General features: G+C 47.4%; 1 protein-coding gene across 3 annotated transcripts in view; it reads right to left on the reverse strand.

Annotated features, from left to right (window-relative positions):
* CNBD2 (cyclic nucleotide binding domain containing 2) overlaps positions 1 to 15,747 on the reverse strand; it is a 55,878-nt gene that overhangs the window by 26,858 nt on the left and 13,273 nt on the right. For all 3 annotated transcript variants that reach the window (XM_059133344.1, XM_059133345.1, XM_059133346.1), the window contains 5 exons: positions 13,491 to 13,628; positions 11,066 to 11,119; positions 6,657 to 6,820; positions 2,747 to 2,903; positions 2,078 to 2,229 (listed from right to left, as the gene is read on the reverse strand). In XM_059133344.1, coding sequence (XP_058989327.1) covers positions 2,078 to 2,229; positions 2,747 to 2,903; positions 6,657 to 6,820; positions 11,066 to 11,119; positions 13,491 to 13,628 — 665 coding nt within the window. The remainder of the gene's footprint in view (positions 1 to 2,077; positions 2,230 to 2,746; positions 2,904 to 6,656; positions 6,821 to 11,065; positions 11,120 to 13,490; positions 13,629 to 15,747) is intronic.

Below are 15,747 nucleotides of genomic sequence, written 5' to 3' on the forward strand. Positions count from 1 at the left end.
AGTTGCCTCACCTGGCCTGTGGCACCCTCTCCAGCTCTCCTCTCCACTGCTCCCCAGTCCAGTGTGTCCCCTCTCACTTCCACTCTGCCCTCCAGGGGCTCCTTTCTGGCCCCATCCCCCAATCTAGTGCTCACTAGGCAACTCTCAGAGTGCCTCACTTCAGCTCACCTGCTATTCTGGCCCCCAGCCCAGCAGTCCTCCCCCTCCCTTTGGTTTGGGCAACTCACTCCAGCCTCCTCCAGCCTGTTAGTTTCAAAGACTTAGGCCTATGCCTAATGAATGGGGGACATCTGGACTCCCCTTTCTTTGCCTTTGTTCCCTATGACTGAAGGCCCACCCTGCAGTGCCATCACCTGCCCCCCCCCACACACACACCCAGCTCATGCACCACCACTCAGTGGCTTGCCATCCCTGACACGCAGCCCCACAGGGTTGCTAACAACCATCTCAAATTTCCTCAGCTCCCACAGATCACGAGCCCGGAACTTGGGTGACACAGGGCACTGAGCTAATCCAGGGCACCAAGGGGGAACAAGGTCAGTGCCATGTCCAAAGGAGAAGGGTCTGGAGACACGGGAAGGGAAAGCGGGATCTCCACAGAGGCAACACCACTGGGCCCCCACTTCCCATGATCATCTCATTCAATCTTTACAAAGATTTGGGAGAGAGATGAATCATTATCCCCATTTTACAGAGCAGGAGGCTCAACTCAGAGAAGGGAGGTGACCCATCTAGGGTGACATGGTTGATAAACCCAAGAGCTGAGATTGCAGCTCAGTCCCATTCTTCCACGGTGTGAAAACAGGAAGTGCTCCTCTCCCTGCGGGACGAAGTCTCTTCGAAAGCCCCAGTCCCTCTTACAGCTCCTCTTCTCTCCACCCTCCTGCTACCATACAGGGTGGCCCTCTGTACCCCGCACTGCTCTGGAGCTGCACAGCCCCATAGCCTGTATTTTCAGGGCTGGGGCACACACTTCATCTGATGTCCATTCTTTTCCTAAAGGTGAGTAACTAGAAGGGATACAACGAGCACCTGTGCGTGCCTGGAGAGACAACAGCGTGGGGATTACCATGGCGAAAGGGCTGCCCTGCCCTCACAACCATACGTGCTTCCTGCCTGATGTCTAATAAACGTTAAAGGAGGTATTATGCAATCAAGAATCACAGTTTGGGGGCGCCCGGGTGGCTCAGTGGGTTAAGCCTCTGCCTTCGGCTCAGGTCATGATCTCAGGGTCATGGGATCGAGCCCCTCATCGGGCTCTCTGCTCGGCAGGGGGCTGGCTTCCCTCACCCACCCTTCTCTGCCTTGTCTCCTCTGTCTACTTGTGATCTCTGTCAAATAAATAAAACTTTCAAAAAAAAAAAAAAAAGAATCACAGTTTGGCTGGGACTTCAAAGAAACATGGGGTATGGGGTGCCTGGGTGGCTCAGTTGTTAAGCATCTGTCTTGGGCTCAAGTCATGATCCCAGGGTCCTAGGATCAAGCCCAACATCGGGCTCCTTGCTCTGCAGGAAGTCTGCTTCTCCCTCTCCCACTCCCCTTGCTTGTGTTCCCTTTCTTGCTGTTTCTCTGTCAAATAAATAAATAAAATCTTTAGAAAAAAAAAAAAAAAGGAACACAGGGTAGAATAGAAGTATTGGGGGGGCACTGTCCTCTATTCTGGAGTGATGGGCTTGGTTAGTGAGGTGGGGCGGTGAAGCCCAGAGATTTCTGAATTGAACATTCTGGGTACATCACCCCACCCCCACAACACCAAAGCTTTGTTTCCTTACCTGTAAACTAGACAGAGCAAGAGAAACAATGCCACAGGATTGAATAAGAGAAGTTAAAAGACCTGGGACAAAGGGCTGAGTACCCGTGAGCTATTCTATTAGTACCATCCCACAAGGAAGGGATGTGTAAGCTGAGACCTAAGGGTCTAGCAGGACTTTGCCAGATGGAGAAGTTGGGTGGGAGAGGTCTCCTGTCTCAAGAGCATTCTGGGAGAGAACAGCACCTCCTGTCTCCCACTGGGCCTACCACAGTCAGGCACCTAATAAACACACAGGGGGGACATGTTGGCTGATGATGGAGGTACCTAAAAAATTCAAATCGTTCCTGAGCATCCTTTTGGAATTCCTGATCCAGCTTATTCTCAAGGAAGTCTTCCCTGTCGACAACCAGGAATTCTGTTTCTTCCATACAGACCACAGTGGCCCTCCTTAGTGAAGGAGTCAGAATGCCCAGTTCCTGTTGGGTTGACACAGACAAAAGCAAGTGAGATGCTACCTACCTCTTGCTTTCTCCTCGCAGCCTTGCCCACCTTTTTCCTGCTTCCATCAGCCCCCAGAAATCTCTACTTCCCAGACTGCAGACTCCCCAGCTGGCCCTGCACTCCTGTTCATTCCCCACTCCTGGGCGCCATCCCCTCCCTCTTAATATGCTGCTCGTGGAAGAAAAGAGGCAACAGGCTTCACCAGACCAGAAAGAGGAAGCCAGAGGGGCCTCTCGGAGGGGTCACTGCGCCTCTGTGGGGGTTATACAGGGAACATGTTCCTCATGTTCCTCAAACATCACAGATGGAGGAACCATCCTTGGACATCAGCTGGTCCAGTCGATTGGCCTGTGACGGGAAAGGGTGCTGGGATCCACGATAGGGCAGGGACTTACACACAGGAGAAGGTAGGACCAGGCCCAGCTGTTCTGGCTGGAGTCCTGTCGCACCCCCATGCCTGCCCCACTGAGGCCGACCTTCCCCCGTGCTTACCCCAAAACAGTCGCCCTTGTGCAACAATGTGGGGTGGGTGTCCAGGAAGGCGCTGCTGCCATCGTCATCCTCGGTCACCGCGACTGTGCCCAGATAGATGAAATAAAAGCTGTTGCCCCTCTGTCCCTTCTTGACAATCACGCGCCTGCGCCCAAACCTGAGAAGAGACCAAGGCCAGTAGGTCTGGAAGCAGCAGGGAGCCTGGCCCGTGCTGTGAGGAGTGCTGCACTGTGGTGCTCTTCTCTCTAGGGCAGGAAGACACAGACTGGGACCAGAAGGGACCTTGCAACAGCCCAGCCCCAGCCCCATCAAGCTTGACTGCTTCACTAACAGTCACCGAGTTGCCCACCTCCATCAGACTGAAGCTTCCTGAGACAGAGCCTTTGTCAGTCCGCTTCAGCACACGGGACATGCTCAATGAGCAGCAGCTGAATAAATGAATGACCAAATCCTGAAAGTAATGGCTGAGTAGCTAAATGATGGAGACCAGGATCCCAGTCCTGATTCTGCCCTGAGCTGCTCGGCACTGGACACTCATATTCTCTCTCTGACCCTCAAGGTCTCTTGTCTGTAAAATAAGACGAACATGCCTAGGAAAAAATAGGTAAATGGTCTTCTAATCCTCAAGAACTCACTACACAATCAGGAACCATTAGGGTAGAGGTGCCTAGGTCCAGAGCAAACTGGAAGTTAGTTCTTAAGCTCCCAGGGGGAAGATTTCTGCATTTCAAATAAAAGTTCAGATTCTACTTCTTTCAATATTCATTCATTTCCTTCCTTCATTCAGTAAGTTAAATAAATACCAACTGTGTCTATCAGGCAAAGCGAGAAAGGACAGATTTTGTCCTGAAAATTATGGTCAAGTTCAGAAGCTAAATAAGGTTTAAAAGTGCTTTAAGAGAGGTGAGCACAGGCGAATTCAGAAGCATGGAGCAATGGCACTTAACCCAGCTTAGCAAAGCCAGAGCAGGCTGCGGGATACTGTCTGGAGTCTTCCAGGTAGACAGAGTTGGAAGAATGTTCCAGGCAGAGGGACCACCACGTCCACAGGCACAGAGGTGGCTGAAAGCATGGTGTCTTCAAAGGAATAACAGTGAGCTCCATTAGAAAGGGAAATGGAAAACAGGGAGGTCAGGGGAACCAGTGGGAGAGAAATTTGGCTAGGTCAAATCATAAGACACTTCAGACACTGGGCTAACTTTAGGTTTTACCCAGAAGGTAATGGGGAACACAAAAGTCTAGAAAAAGGAGATGGCCTAGAAGACCATGACTAGATAGGAGACGATTCAGCTGGAAAATGAGGCTTTGGGGAGCACAACTAGTGCTCATCCAAGCCCAGACTCCTGGAGCTGCAGTTGGAAAGACCCTCAGAAACCATGTAGCTGATCCACATCGCTGAGATGAGGGAAGTGAGACCTAAGAAGCCCCAGGCTTGCTGAAGGCACACAATGAGTCACACTAGAGTCAGCACTAGACCCCAAATCTCCTAGAGCAGACATCTGTGGCTTTGCTGCCAGGTGTCGGGTCACCCTTCCCAACAGTCACACCCTGACTTTACTTTGGGGGAAACACTTTAATTCTTGACTCTCAGACAGTCTGTCATCGTGCTGCCAAGAGAGAGGAGGTTTGGTGGAGAAAGTGGTTTATGAGAATGGACTGAGCCGGAAGCTGGAGAACTATTCCAGGACTTTTTAGGACTTTTCAGATATATAGGCCACCCCTGGCCCAGGTAGGTTTTCTGTCCCTTGTGACTGAAAGAATCCTGTCTAATCTGCTCATTTCCAGTCCCAGAAATAATCAACTAGCTGAACAGGACTTTAAAAATCACTACCTCTTCATCTTCACGCAAAATCTGTATCAGTAATGCGGATTTTGAGGCTCAGCACGGTTAAGTGGCTTGCCTGAGGTCACACTTCAGAGTGGCAGATGCCCCGTCACACTCCAGAGCTTCTACCTCAATGATTCTTTTTCTTTGCATGACAACATTCTGCCTGCTGTGGAATCTTACTTTAAGAACACGACTTGCTCTTCTTTCCTGGGCTGGACCCAAAGCAGATGGTTCCCTCTGCCTGGAATGTTCTTGCCTACACCTCCACTTATCAAATATACCTACCCCAATGCCACCTCTTTTTTAAGTCTCCTTTGGCCACACCAGATGGAGAGTCTCCCAGGCTTACTGGCTATAAACAGAGCCTACACAGGTCGTAACAGGCCTTAATCTAGTGCTAGTTGTGACTATGTGACCTGGGACCTCCGTGAAGGAAGATATCAGGACACAGACCTATAGTGTCCTTACAGCCTCCATTTTCAAGACAGGCCTTACCTCAAATATTTCTGCTAGGCTGCTTCTCTTAAGCCACTGAAATGTCCAAGAAAAGGACACCACTTACACTTCTCTAGCACAATGTATTTATATGGTGCCTCTTGTGTCATGGACCCTTGGACAATCTGGTGAAGCCTTCACAGAATAATGTTTTAAATATATAAAACAGGGGTGCCTGGGTGGCTCAGTCAGTTAAGCGTCTGCCTTCCACTCAGGTCATGATCTCGGGGTCCTAGGATCGAGCCCTGCATGGGGCTCCCTGCTCAGCAGCGAGCCTGCTTCTCCTTCTCCCTCTCCCTCTGCTGCTCCCCTACTTATACTCTCTTTCTCTCAAATAAATAAAAATCTTTAAAAAATGTTTTTAAAATAAATAAGTATATATATAAAATAAAATACAGCAGAAACAGTTGATAATTGCCTTTTAAAACCCAAATTGTGGGGGCATCTGGGTGACTCAGTCACTTAAGAGTCTGACCCTTGATTTTGGCTCAGGTCATGCTCTCAGGGTTGTGAGACTGAGCTCTGAATGGGCTCTGCGCTCAGCAGGGGAGCCTGCTTCAGAGTCTCTCCCTCTGTCCCTTCCTCCCCATGACCCCTCATGTTTGTGCGCTCTCTATCTCTCAAATATATAAGTCTTAAAAAAAATAATAAAACCCAATTGTTGTCTAGCAATATATGTGCATCTTTATTAAGGCACAGAATAATAAAATCTAGCAGCAGATCTAATTACTACCATAATTTCAAAGATATGATGAATATAAAATTTTTTTTGAGAAATCTGCAATAACTTGAGTGTGTATTTTTGGTGATTTCTTTTGGTGAAAAAGTCACAGGAATAGCTAATACTGTCGTGGTGCATTACCTACATTTGCGATTCAAGGAAATGATAAATTTTAGTTAGATGTTAAAGAAAACAAACTTTTTCTTTTTTTTTTTTTTTTGTTTTTTTTTTTGTTTTTTTATTTTATTTTATTTATTTATTTGACAGAGAGAAATCACAAGTAGACGGAGAGGCAGGCAGAGAGAGGAAGGGAAGCAGGCTCCCTGCTGAGCAGAGAGCCCAATGTGGGACTCGATCCCAGGACCCCGAGATCATGACCTGAGCCGAAGGCAGCGGCCCAACCCACTGAGCCACCCAGGCGCCCCGAAAACAAACTTTTTCTTATCCAAGTTCACAGACCCTTGCCCTAGTTCCTATCTGTACATGATACAATCACCTGTGAACCACTGTGGCTTTTAGGGTGTGGATGCAAGTCTCAGCTCTACCTCTCATGACTTGGGTGACAGAGTATGAGACGTTCTACCCCTCTGAGCCTCTGCTTCTTCTTCTGAAAGAGGAGGAAACTGGACCAGATCCTTTCTGAGGATCCTACCCAAGCCTCATCAGATCCAGTGGCTCCTTAATCCTGGGAAGACTATCAATAAATGAAGGAGACCAAGCGTGCTACAAGCTCAACAAGGAGCACTCCAGCGAGCTGACAGATAGCTTTTCACAGCTGGGGTGTCACAGAGACACAAGCAGACTGGCCATGGCCTCGTCAGGCAGCTCTTCCCAGCCGAGGACCCAGGGGTGTGCCCCTCACTGACCGTTCAAAGCGCATGACCTTGGCCAGGAGCAGCTGCAGGGGCTCTGAGTAGTTACGGTAGCTGTCCAAGACCTGCAGGAGGTTACAGAGCGCCTGGATCTCGGGCTCCGTCCTCCAGGAAGGCAGCTTCTGCGTGATCTGCATGGCTTTTGGAGGGAAGTGACCCTGGGGAGAGAGAACCAGAGTGACACACAAGACCCAGCAGTTTCCCCCAGAGGCCAGTCAGCAATTCCCCACACTCCTGCTCTTACACTCTCCCACACCCTGTACAAGAGTGGCTGACACGTACCAAGGGCTTACTGCGTGCCTGGTATCCGGATACACAACTTACACACACCATCTCACTGCATGTTTGCCCAGCCCGAGAAGTGAAGCAGTGTTACGATTCCCATTTGACAGATGAAGACACTCAGGCAGGATGATAACCTAGATCTGCTACATGCCAAGAGACTTATCCCTAACTCCTGACCATACTGCCTTTGCTGTTCATTGACCACTCCCCAAGACAATAAGGGCTCTCTGGCTCCAGGGGACCCTCAGGATATGTTCACTGCAGTCAGGGGAGACCTCCCTTGCCTCAGCCGATATCTTGAAATGCTACAGGAGACTAAGGAATAAAAAGAACCTAGAGAAACCAGGTCCTGGTGAAGCAAGACTCATGGACCAGTGGGTAGACAGATCCATCCATTCACTCCCCACCCCCACCTGCTGGGAAAATGGTACCTGAGTTATTAACACTCCTACTGGCTGCCCATCTCACTTAGGATAAAATCTTAACTCTGTACCCCAGCCTAGGGGCCCCACATGGTCTGACTCCTTTCCTCCCTACCCCCCACCACCTCACTTCCTGCTTCTCTCCTTCATTCTCCAGTGTCTAGAATTCTACCCATCTTTTGTAGGTGCCAAGCTCACTTCTGTCCTGCAGTCCTTGCTTGGGCTGTTTTCTCTGCCTGGAATGTTCTTCCCCTGCATTTTCACATGGCTATAGCTGCTTTCTCCTCTTCATTCAGTTCTTAGCTCCTATATCACCACATACTCAGGGAGTCCCTACTGGATCATTTGACCTAAAATAATAGGCCCCCTTCCCAGTAGTGTGTAGTTTCTGAATCACTTTTCCCCAAGTAATTCATACTTTCTGAAATGACCTCATTCTTTTTAAAAGATTAACTTATTTATTTGAGAGACAGAGAGAGTGCGCGTGCACACACACACACACACACACACACACACAACGTGAGTAGGGGGTGGTGCAGATGGAGAGGGAGAAGGAGACTCCTCACTGAGCAGGGAGCCCCATATGGGACTCCATCCCAGGACCCTGAAAGCATGACCTGAGCCAAAGGCAGATGCTTGACTGAGCCACCCAGGCACCCCTCTTTTTTGTTAATGTGTATATTATCTATAATTTCCCCATCCTACACACACACACACACACTCTCTCACTCACTCTAGAACTGCACTATCCAATATGGTAGCCATTAGCCACACGTGGCTATTGAAATTTAAATTAAATTAAATTAAAAAAATAAGTTCTGGGGCACCTGTGGCTCAGTTAGTTAAGTGTCTGCCTTCAGCTCAGGTTGTGATCCCAGGGTCCTGAGATCGAGCCCTACATCAGGCTCCCCATTCTGCAGGGAGCCTGCTTCTCCCTCTCCCTCTGCCTGCAGCTCCCCCTGCTTGTACTCTCTCTCTCTCTTTCTGTCAAATAAATAAACAAAATCTTTTTTTTAAAATATTTTATTTATTTATTTGTCAGAGAGAGAGGGAGAGAGAGCAAGCACAGGCGGACAGAATGGCAGACAGAGGCAGAGGGAGAAGCAGGCTCCCTGCCAAGCAAGGAGCCTGATGTGGGACTCGATCCCAGGACGCTGGGATCATGACCTGAGCCGAAGGCAGCGGCTTAACCCACTGAGCCACCCAGGCGTCCTAAATAAACAAAATCTTAAAAAAAAATTAAATTCCTCAGTCACACAAGCCACAAAGCGCAACATGGGTCTGTTGGCTACTATATTGGACAACACAACTGAACATTTCCATTATCTCAGAAAGTTCTATTGGACAAAGGTGTCCTAGAATATAAGCCCCAATAAAAACACAACAGTGGTTTCATCTATCTTATTTACCCCACTCTAGAAAAACATCTCGGGCACCTGGGTGGCTCAGTGGGTTAAGCTGCTGCCTTCGGCTCAGGTCATGCATGATCTCAGGGTCCTGGGATCGAGTCCCGCATCCAGCTCTCTGCTCAGCAGGGAGCCTGCTTCCCTCTCTCTCTCTCTGCCTGCCTCTCTGCCTACTTGTGATCTCTGTCTGTCAAATAAATAAATAAAATCTTTAAAAAAAAGAAAAAGAAAAACATCTCACATGTGATGGGCACTCAACAAAATAAAAATTTATGGAAGGAATGAATGAATGCTGGCTAATTTCACATAACAGTAGTTCTCACAGAAGCAAAAAAGAAGTGAGACATGAGAAATTCTGGACAATAGTTCTGAAGCCTTGCATATCTCCTCAGAGGGGCAGTGTTGCTTAGTGATTAATAACACACAGGTTCTGGATGTCTGGGTGGCCCAGTCGGTTAAGCATGTGCCTTCAGCTCAGGTCATGATACTTGGGTCCTGGGACTGAGCCCCAAATCAGGCTTCCTGCCCAGCAGAGAGTCTGCTTCTCCCTCTGCCCTTCCCCCCATTCGTGCTCTCTCTCTCTCTCTCAAATAGATAAATAAAACCTTTAAAATTTTTAAAAATTTTAAAATGTGCCATGTACCTGGGTTTGAAACTTGGCCTGCTCCTTCCTAGTTGTGTCTCCTGGGACAAGTCACATTTCCCTGAGCCTCAGTTCCCTATCTGAGAGCAGCAGAACCTGAATGTATAAATAGCAGGGCTAATACATGTAAAGGGCTTATAATGGGCCTGGCTCCTAGCCTGGAACTATGGAAGCATTGATTTTTTTTTTTTTTTTTTTAATTAAGTAGGCCTCTATCCCCAATGTGGAGCCCAACATGGGGCTTGAACTCATGATCCTGAGATAAAGATCTGAACTAAGATCAAGTCATATGTTCAAGCAGTTGAGCCACAAGTGCCCTGTCTTGGCCATTTTTAAGATCTGAATCCAATCTTCTTCCTTCCTAACCCTCTCTTGCTATCAATAACCCATTGAGATTTCTATGATAGGGTTCATTTAGGACAAAACACAGATGACTCTGGTTTCTATGAATAAAACTGATTCTCCAGGCCCACTAGGGGCCCTAATTCTTTTAGGAAATCTCTCTCACCAACCCTCAACCCTTAGAAACTCCCTTCTCTGGATTCCCACAGAACTAACTCTGTTATTTAACTTCCCAGGTAACTTTCCTCACTTTTTTTTTTTTTTTTAAAGATTTTATTTATTTATTTTTCAGAGGGAGAGCGAGCACAGGCAGACAGAGTGGAAGGCAGAGTAAGAGGGAGAAGCAGGCTCCCCGCGGAGCAAGGAGCCCGATGTGGGACTCGATCCCAGGACTCTGGGATCATGACCTGAGCCGAAGGCAGCTGCTTAACCAACTGAGCCACCCAGGGGTCCCAACTTTCCTCACTTTAACTCCTACTTAGCTCCTTAAGGGAAGTTATACCACCTAGAATCCCCACAACCAGACACAGATCTAATAGAGCTGGTAAGAACTTCAAATCTTTCCTGTAATAGGTAGATCCCTTTCAAATTTAAATTAAATTTTGGGGCGCCTGGATAGCTGGGTCAGTTAAGTGTCTGCCTTCGGCTTAGGTCATGATCCCGGGGTCCTGGGATCGAGTCCCACATTGGGCTCCCTGCTCAGTGAAGAGCCTGCTTCTCCCTCTACCTTCCCCCTGCCCCTGCTTGTGCTAGCGCTCTCTCTCTCTCACAAAAATAAATAAAATCTTTAAAATTTTTTAAATTAAATTTTAATTTAGTATCCAAGACTTAGTGAGAAGCCGGGAAAATAACAATTCTTGAAATTCAGAAAACATGTCACACAGTCCAAAGTCTCACTCAGATATAAAACATTCCCTTGCCAGAATGGCCATCTGACAGTCAGGGTGGGGAGGGTGGGTTGGTGTGCCCAGTGTCTCTCAGAGGGCTTGAGGCCGAGACAGAATTCACACACAGGTCAGGGCTCTCCCCACCACCCTGATTATTTCTCCTGTGTCTGGAGCTCTTACAGCCACTACTTTGCCTTTCGTTCCTTGTCCACGGGTGTAAGTACAGGAGCTCTCCCTGCTGGTTCTGCTCAGCTATAAGGTGACAAATGGGTTCAAGGGTGCTCACAGCCCCAGAATGTCAGGCCTGGAATCTTGGGAACCCAGACTGGACCCACCTGTCCTGATACCCAACCCAGTGCCTTTTCCAGGCCTGAGGCAGAAAGAAAATTCCCAGCAGCAAGGTCAGAGTTACGCATACCTCCTCTGCAACAAAGTCCATAGTATCAAACATGATTCGGCCTTGCCTCCTTTTCTGCAGGGGGAGAAGGGAAGAAGGGGGAGAAGAAATAGAATCAGCAAGACTACTCCTAGAATTTTGCACTGAAACCCTCCTCTCCCCTTCCGTGTGGTAGGCAGGAAGCCACGGGAACCCTCCTACTAGCTGGCCCTCTCATGTTGACTTCTGCTCAAAAGCCCCAACTCAGCCCCAGACTCGGGCCCAGTACTTACATGTCATTGTTGAGACAGAGAGAGAGGAGGAGGGGTGAGGATAAAGACAGAAAGGATGGAGAGAGAAAAGGAAGAGGAGGAAAGAAGCAAACTAATGGGAAAGTAGAGAGCGACACAAAGGGACAAAATGGAGGCATTGACGAAGCCAGGCTTCCCTAAGCGCCTGTCAGGAACCAGGCATGCTCATCTTCCTTCCTTACTCCATTTCATCCTCAGGACGGAGCAGGTATTACTGCGCCCCCTTTTGGACTCGAGGTGGGTGAAGGAACCTGCCCAAGGACCACACACTGAGTTATCAGTCCTCTTCTAGAGTATGGCCAGAAGAAGGAAGTGTAAAATGTCTTAAGGATGAACTAATCCAATTCTATCGCCTAACAGTTGCAGGGGGGATGTGGGAAGAGTAGGGGAAGAGGCAGGGGGCGAGGGGATGATATGCAGGAGAAGGCAGGGGGAAGGTGAGGGACATAAATAAGGCCCTGACCACCACCTGAGGGAAACCAAGATTTTTCCAACCACCTCTCTAGACATATCTCAGGTCCTCCCCATCCCAGAGCCCCATTTATAGCTTATGTGCCTGCGTGATGCATCTCAAGGAGGCCATGAAAGAAAGCAATGGTGTTCGAAAAGATCTGGATTCACAAGCTCTAATGAAAACTGGTCTGCGGCTCTCTTGACCCAATCCCACACTCCGGCCCCCTAACTCTCTGCCCAGCAGCCATAGGACCCCCTGAGGCTGCCCTGAAGAGGCTTCTGCTCTGCTCAAGTCTACTCTGCCCAACCAGTGTCATTAAGTTTCAGCCTCATGCTCCCCTGATGACAAGGCTGATCTGGGTCTTCAGCTTCCAAGTGCTCAGGCACCAGCCCACGTGTTCTGGTAACCAAAAACTCCTGGCCCCCATGGCCCATTGCTTTACAACTTCATGATGAGGCCCTGAGTCAGAATGTCCTTCCAGACAGCGAACCTTGGTTCCCAGTTCCAATTCTTCCATTCCATCCCTTCCCAACTGATGGTCCAACCACAGGGCAGAATCTGTCTGTAGATTCATTTGGTTTGGTCAGCATAATGTCTTTAAAATATATGAATTTGAATATCTTCAGATGGGACACATTCTTCTTTTCTGCAGACCCACAGGCCCCTACTCCCTGCTATACCTTAAACTCAGCCACACACACACATACAGTTACACCTGCTGGTCCTTCAGAGACCAATCCAAGATGGCCTCTCTTTCACCCATCACCACCACCATTTAGGACAATTTCCTGGAGTGAATCCCTGGGTGCATTTGGGAGGCAGGGCTAGTCACTCTGTGCACGACAGGAAAATGGGAAGAGTTCGTCCAGAGATTGGGAGAAACTTTGGGGCCCTGAATAGTAATGAAGATATCTTTGGGGATCTAGAACAGGTTAGCAGAATGGTGATCAACTTTTCTGAGCTGAAAAGTATGTATGATCTACCACTGGGATAAATTTTTTAATTTGAAATGGGGACCTTCTAGAAAATCTAGAAGCATGGCCTCCAGAGTGAGCAGGGCCCTGCATGTGTTCCTTTGCTTAAATGGAGGGGACAGGAAAGAAGGTAGAGAAGATGAACAGTGGTGGGCATTCAGAAAACCCTGACTCTAATGAGGCTTCTGGATTTTTCTGATTCTTTTGATCCCAGTTAGAATGAAGATGGCTTCTTCCCTTCTCCTTGTGTTTCTTTACACATGGAGGGAGTTGTGCTTTTAGAACACTACTAGTCCCTCTCCTTCCACATACAGAAGGAGTAACTTAAACTCCTTGGTGAATCTGGAAAAACTGGGTGAGATCATTCCATCTCCATCCCTCTGAGCCCACATTCTGCTCTGCTCTCCTCTGCTGTGAGTTTAGGGCAGGAGGAACCGCTCCTGTAGTAGAAGTCTGCCATGGTCCAGCACTGCCCATGACTGGGCACATAAGGCTATCCAATTCTGAAGTTTAGTCTTAGGTCATCCTCTCACTTGGTGATCTTCTCCAATAAAGTCTTCAATAAAATCACCTTCTCCAATAAAGTCTCATCATTCACAAAAGTGACAGTTGGGTCTCCCACCTGCTTTACCCCTTGTCTTCTCTCTGTTTGGTTCAGTCTGGGAAGTGAGGTGCTATTTACTGGACCCTCTTAAACCCTCCCAATCCTGCTAAGGCCAGCTGCTTACATCCCAGAAGGAAAAGATAGGGTGCTTTCTGTGAGCAGTCTCCACGATCTGATATTCCCGGAATCCCCTGAGGCCCTGGCGGAACATTTTACACACTCGGATCATCATAATGATATCCATGGTGAGCTGGTACAGCCCCTGTGGAAACAAAACAAATTAGATCAGTAGAAACCACCTGTTTTCAATAGCCACCCGCAGGCTGGATGGCGCTGACAAGGTGAAATGGGATAGGATTAAATGCAGGGGTATGCTCGAGCAATGGTAACATTTTCAGGAAGTCTTCAAGCCTGTTGAAATCATGTTGGTAGCCTGAAAATGTCCACAGCTGGGAGTATTTATGCCACAGAAACTGGCAACTCCACTACAAACCTCCCTCCCCAGGAGCTGGTTGGAAAAACATCCTCCAGCCCAGTTCTAGTTAAATAACAAGTCCTTCACTTCAGTCCAGGAAACAGCACAAGAGACAGCAGGCAGCAAGGGGTGATGGAAAGAGCCTGGATTTTGGAATCAGATGGATCTGAGGGAAGAAAAGTCAAGCAGATGCAAGCCTTTGCTCGGCAAGCATTGCTGCCTTTGAAGAAAGAAGAAGGGGGCCATGAACCAAGGGATGTGAGTGATCTCCAGAAGCTAGAGAAGTCCAGGAAATGAGATTCTTCCCTAAACCATCAAGAAAGGAAAGTGGTGATTCTGACACCTGGACTTTAGCCCAGGGAGACCCATGCCAGACTTCCAGCCTACATAAGATAATATCATTCGGGGACGCCTGGGCGGCTCAGTGGGTTAAAGCCTTTGCCTTCAGCTCAGGTCATGATTTTAGGGTCCTGGGATGGAGCCCCACATCAGGCTCTCTGCTCAGCAGGGAGCCTGCTTCCTCCTCTCTCTCTGCCTGCCTCTCTGCCTCCTTGTGATCTCTGTCAAATAAATAAATAAAAATTTTTTTAAAAAGATAATATCATTCATCTTAAGCCAAGAGATTGTGTGATATGTTATAGCTGCAATAGGAAACTAATAAAACCACTCGTCCAAGCTAGGCCATCTGATCCCAGGCAACCTTTGAGCCTGGGAATTTGGACTTGGAACTGAGAACAAATCAGACTCTGTTTCCCAGCATGAATTTGGCAGTAAGGGCAGTCACCCTCTGCCTGCCAAGTAAATACAGGGGATAGGAAAACAAGTTCAACACCAAAGAGACAAATCCAGAATGTGAAACAATCTACAAGTCAACTAACCCAGTTTCTTAAGAGACATACAAATAAATGCAAAGTATGAACCTTTGGATCCTGATTCATAATAACAAGCTGTAAAAGCCATTATTTAGGGACAAATAAGGAAATTGGACGTGCCTGGAGATTAGATGATATTAGGGATATTAGTGTTGGTTTTCTTAATATTATAGTGATGTTGTAATTATGTCCTTATTTTTAAGAAGTGTCATAAAAAATGCAACTTAGTGGTGCCTGGGTGACTCAGTCAAGTATCTGCGGCTCAGGTCATGATCTCAGGGTCCTGGGATTGAGCGTCACATCAGGCTCTCTGCTCAGCAGTGAGCCTGCTTCTCCCTCTCCCCTGTCTGTGCTCTCATGCTCTCTCTCTCTCAAATAAAAAAATCTTTGGAAAAAAAAAAAAAGGAACTTACTCTCAAATGATTCCACAAACACACACAAATAAGTAAAGCCAATATGGCAAAATGCTGACTGTTAGATCTAAGGAGTGATCATTATATTTCAACTTCTGTGTTTGAGAATCTCCATAAGGAAACAAATGCAAAAGCTAAAAACTTTCGTTAACTTTTGTTAATCAGGAGGTCAAAAAGAAAATGAAAAAACAAACTGAAGACTGGAAGAATACATTTGCCATGTACAGAATCAACAAAGGATTCCTATCCAAAATGACAAAGAATAAGTATTACTGAAAAACTACCATCCAAAACTGCTTTTTTAAATTTTAAAAATTCTACAAATCAAAGAAAAAATACAAATAACCCTAAAGGAAAAATGAGCAAAAGATAAGAACAGGTAATTCAAAGGGAAAATCCAAATCTCCTATAAATAATGAAAAGATTCTCTAGAGATCATGGAAATGTAAATTAAAGCAATAACAAGATACCATTTTACACTAACCAGATTCGGGGAATGGGAGACATTTCCCATGGACACTGAAAACAAGTGAAGTGTCCATCAATAGGGGAAGGTATTAACACATTACCGTACAGTCCCAGGACTGAACATAGTCCTAGAGCGCCACATGTCAGTGTGGG

This window comes from Mustela lutreola, chromosome 9 (assembly GCF_030435805.1).
Source record: "Mustela lutreola isolate mMusLut2 chromosome 9, mMusLut2.pri, whole genome shotgun sequence".
NCBI lineage: Eukaryota > Metazoa > Chordata > Mammalia > Carnivora > Mustelidae > Mustela > Mustela lutreola.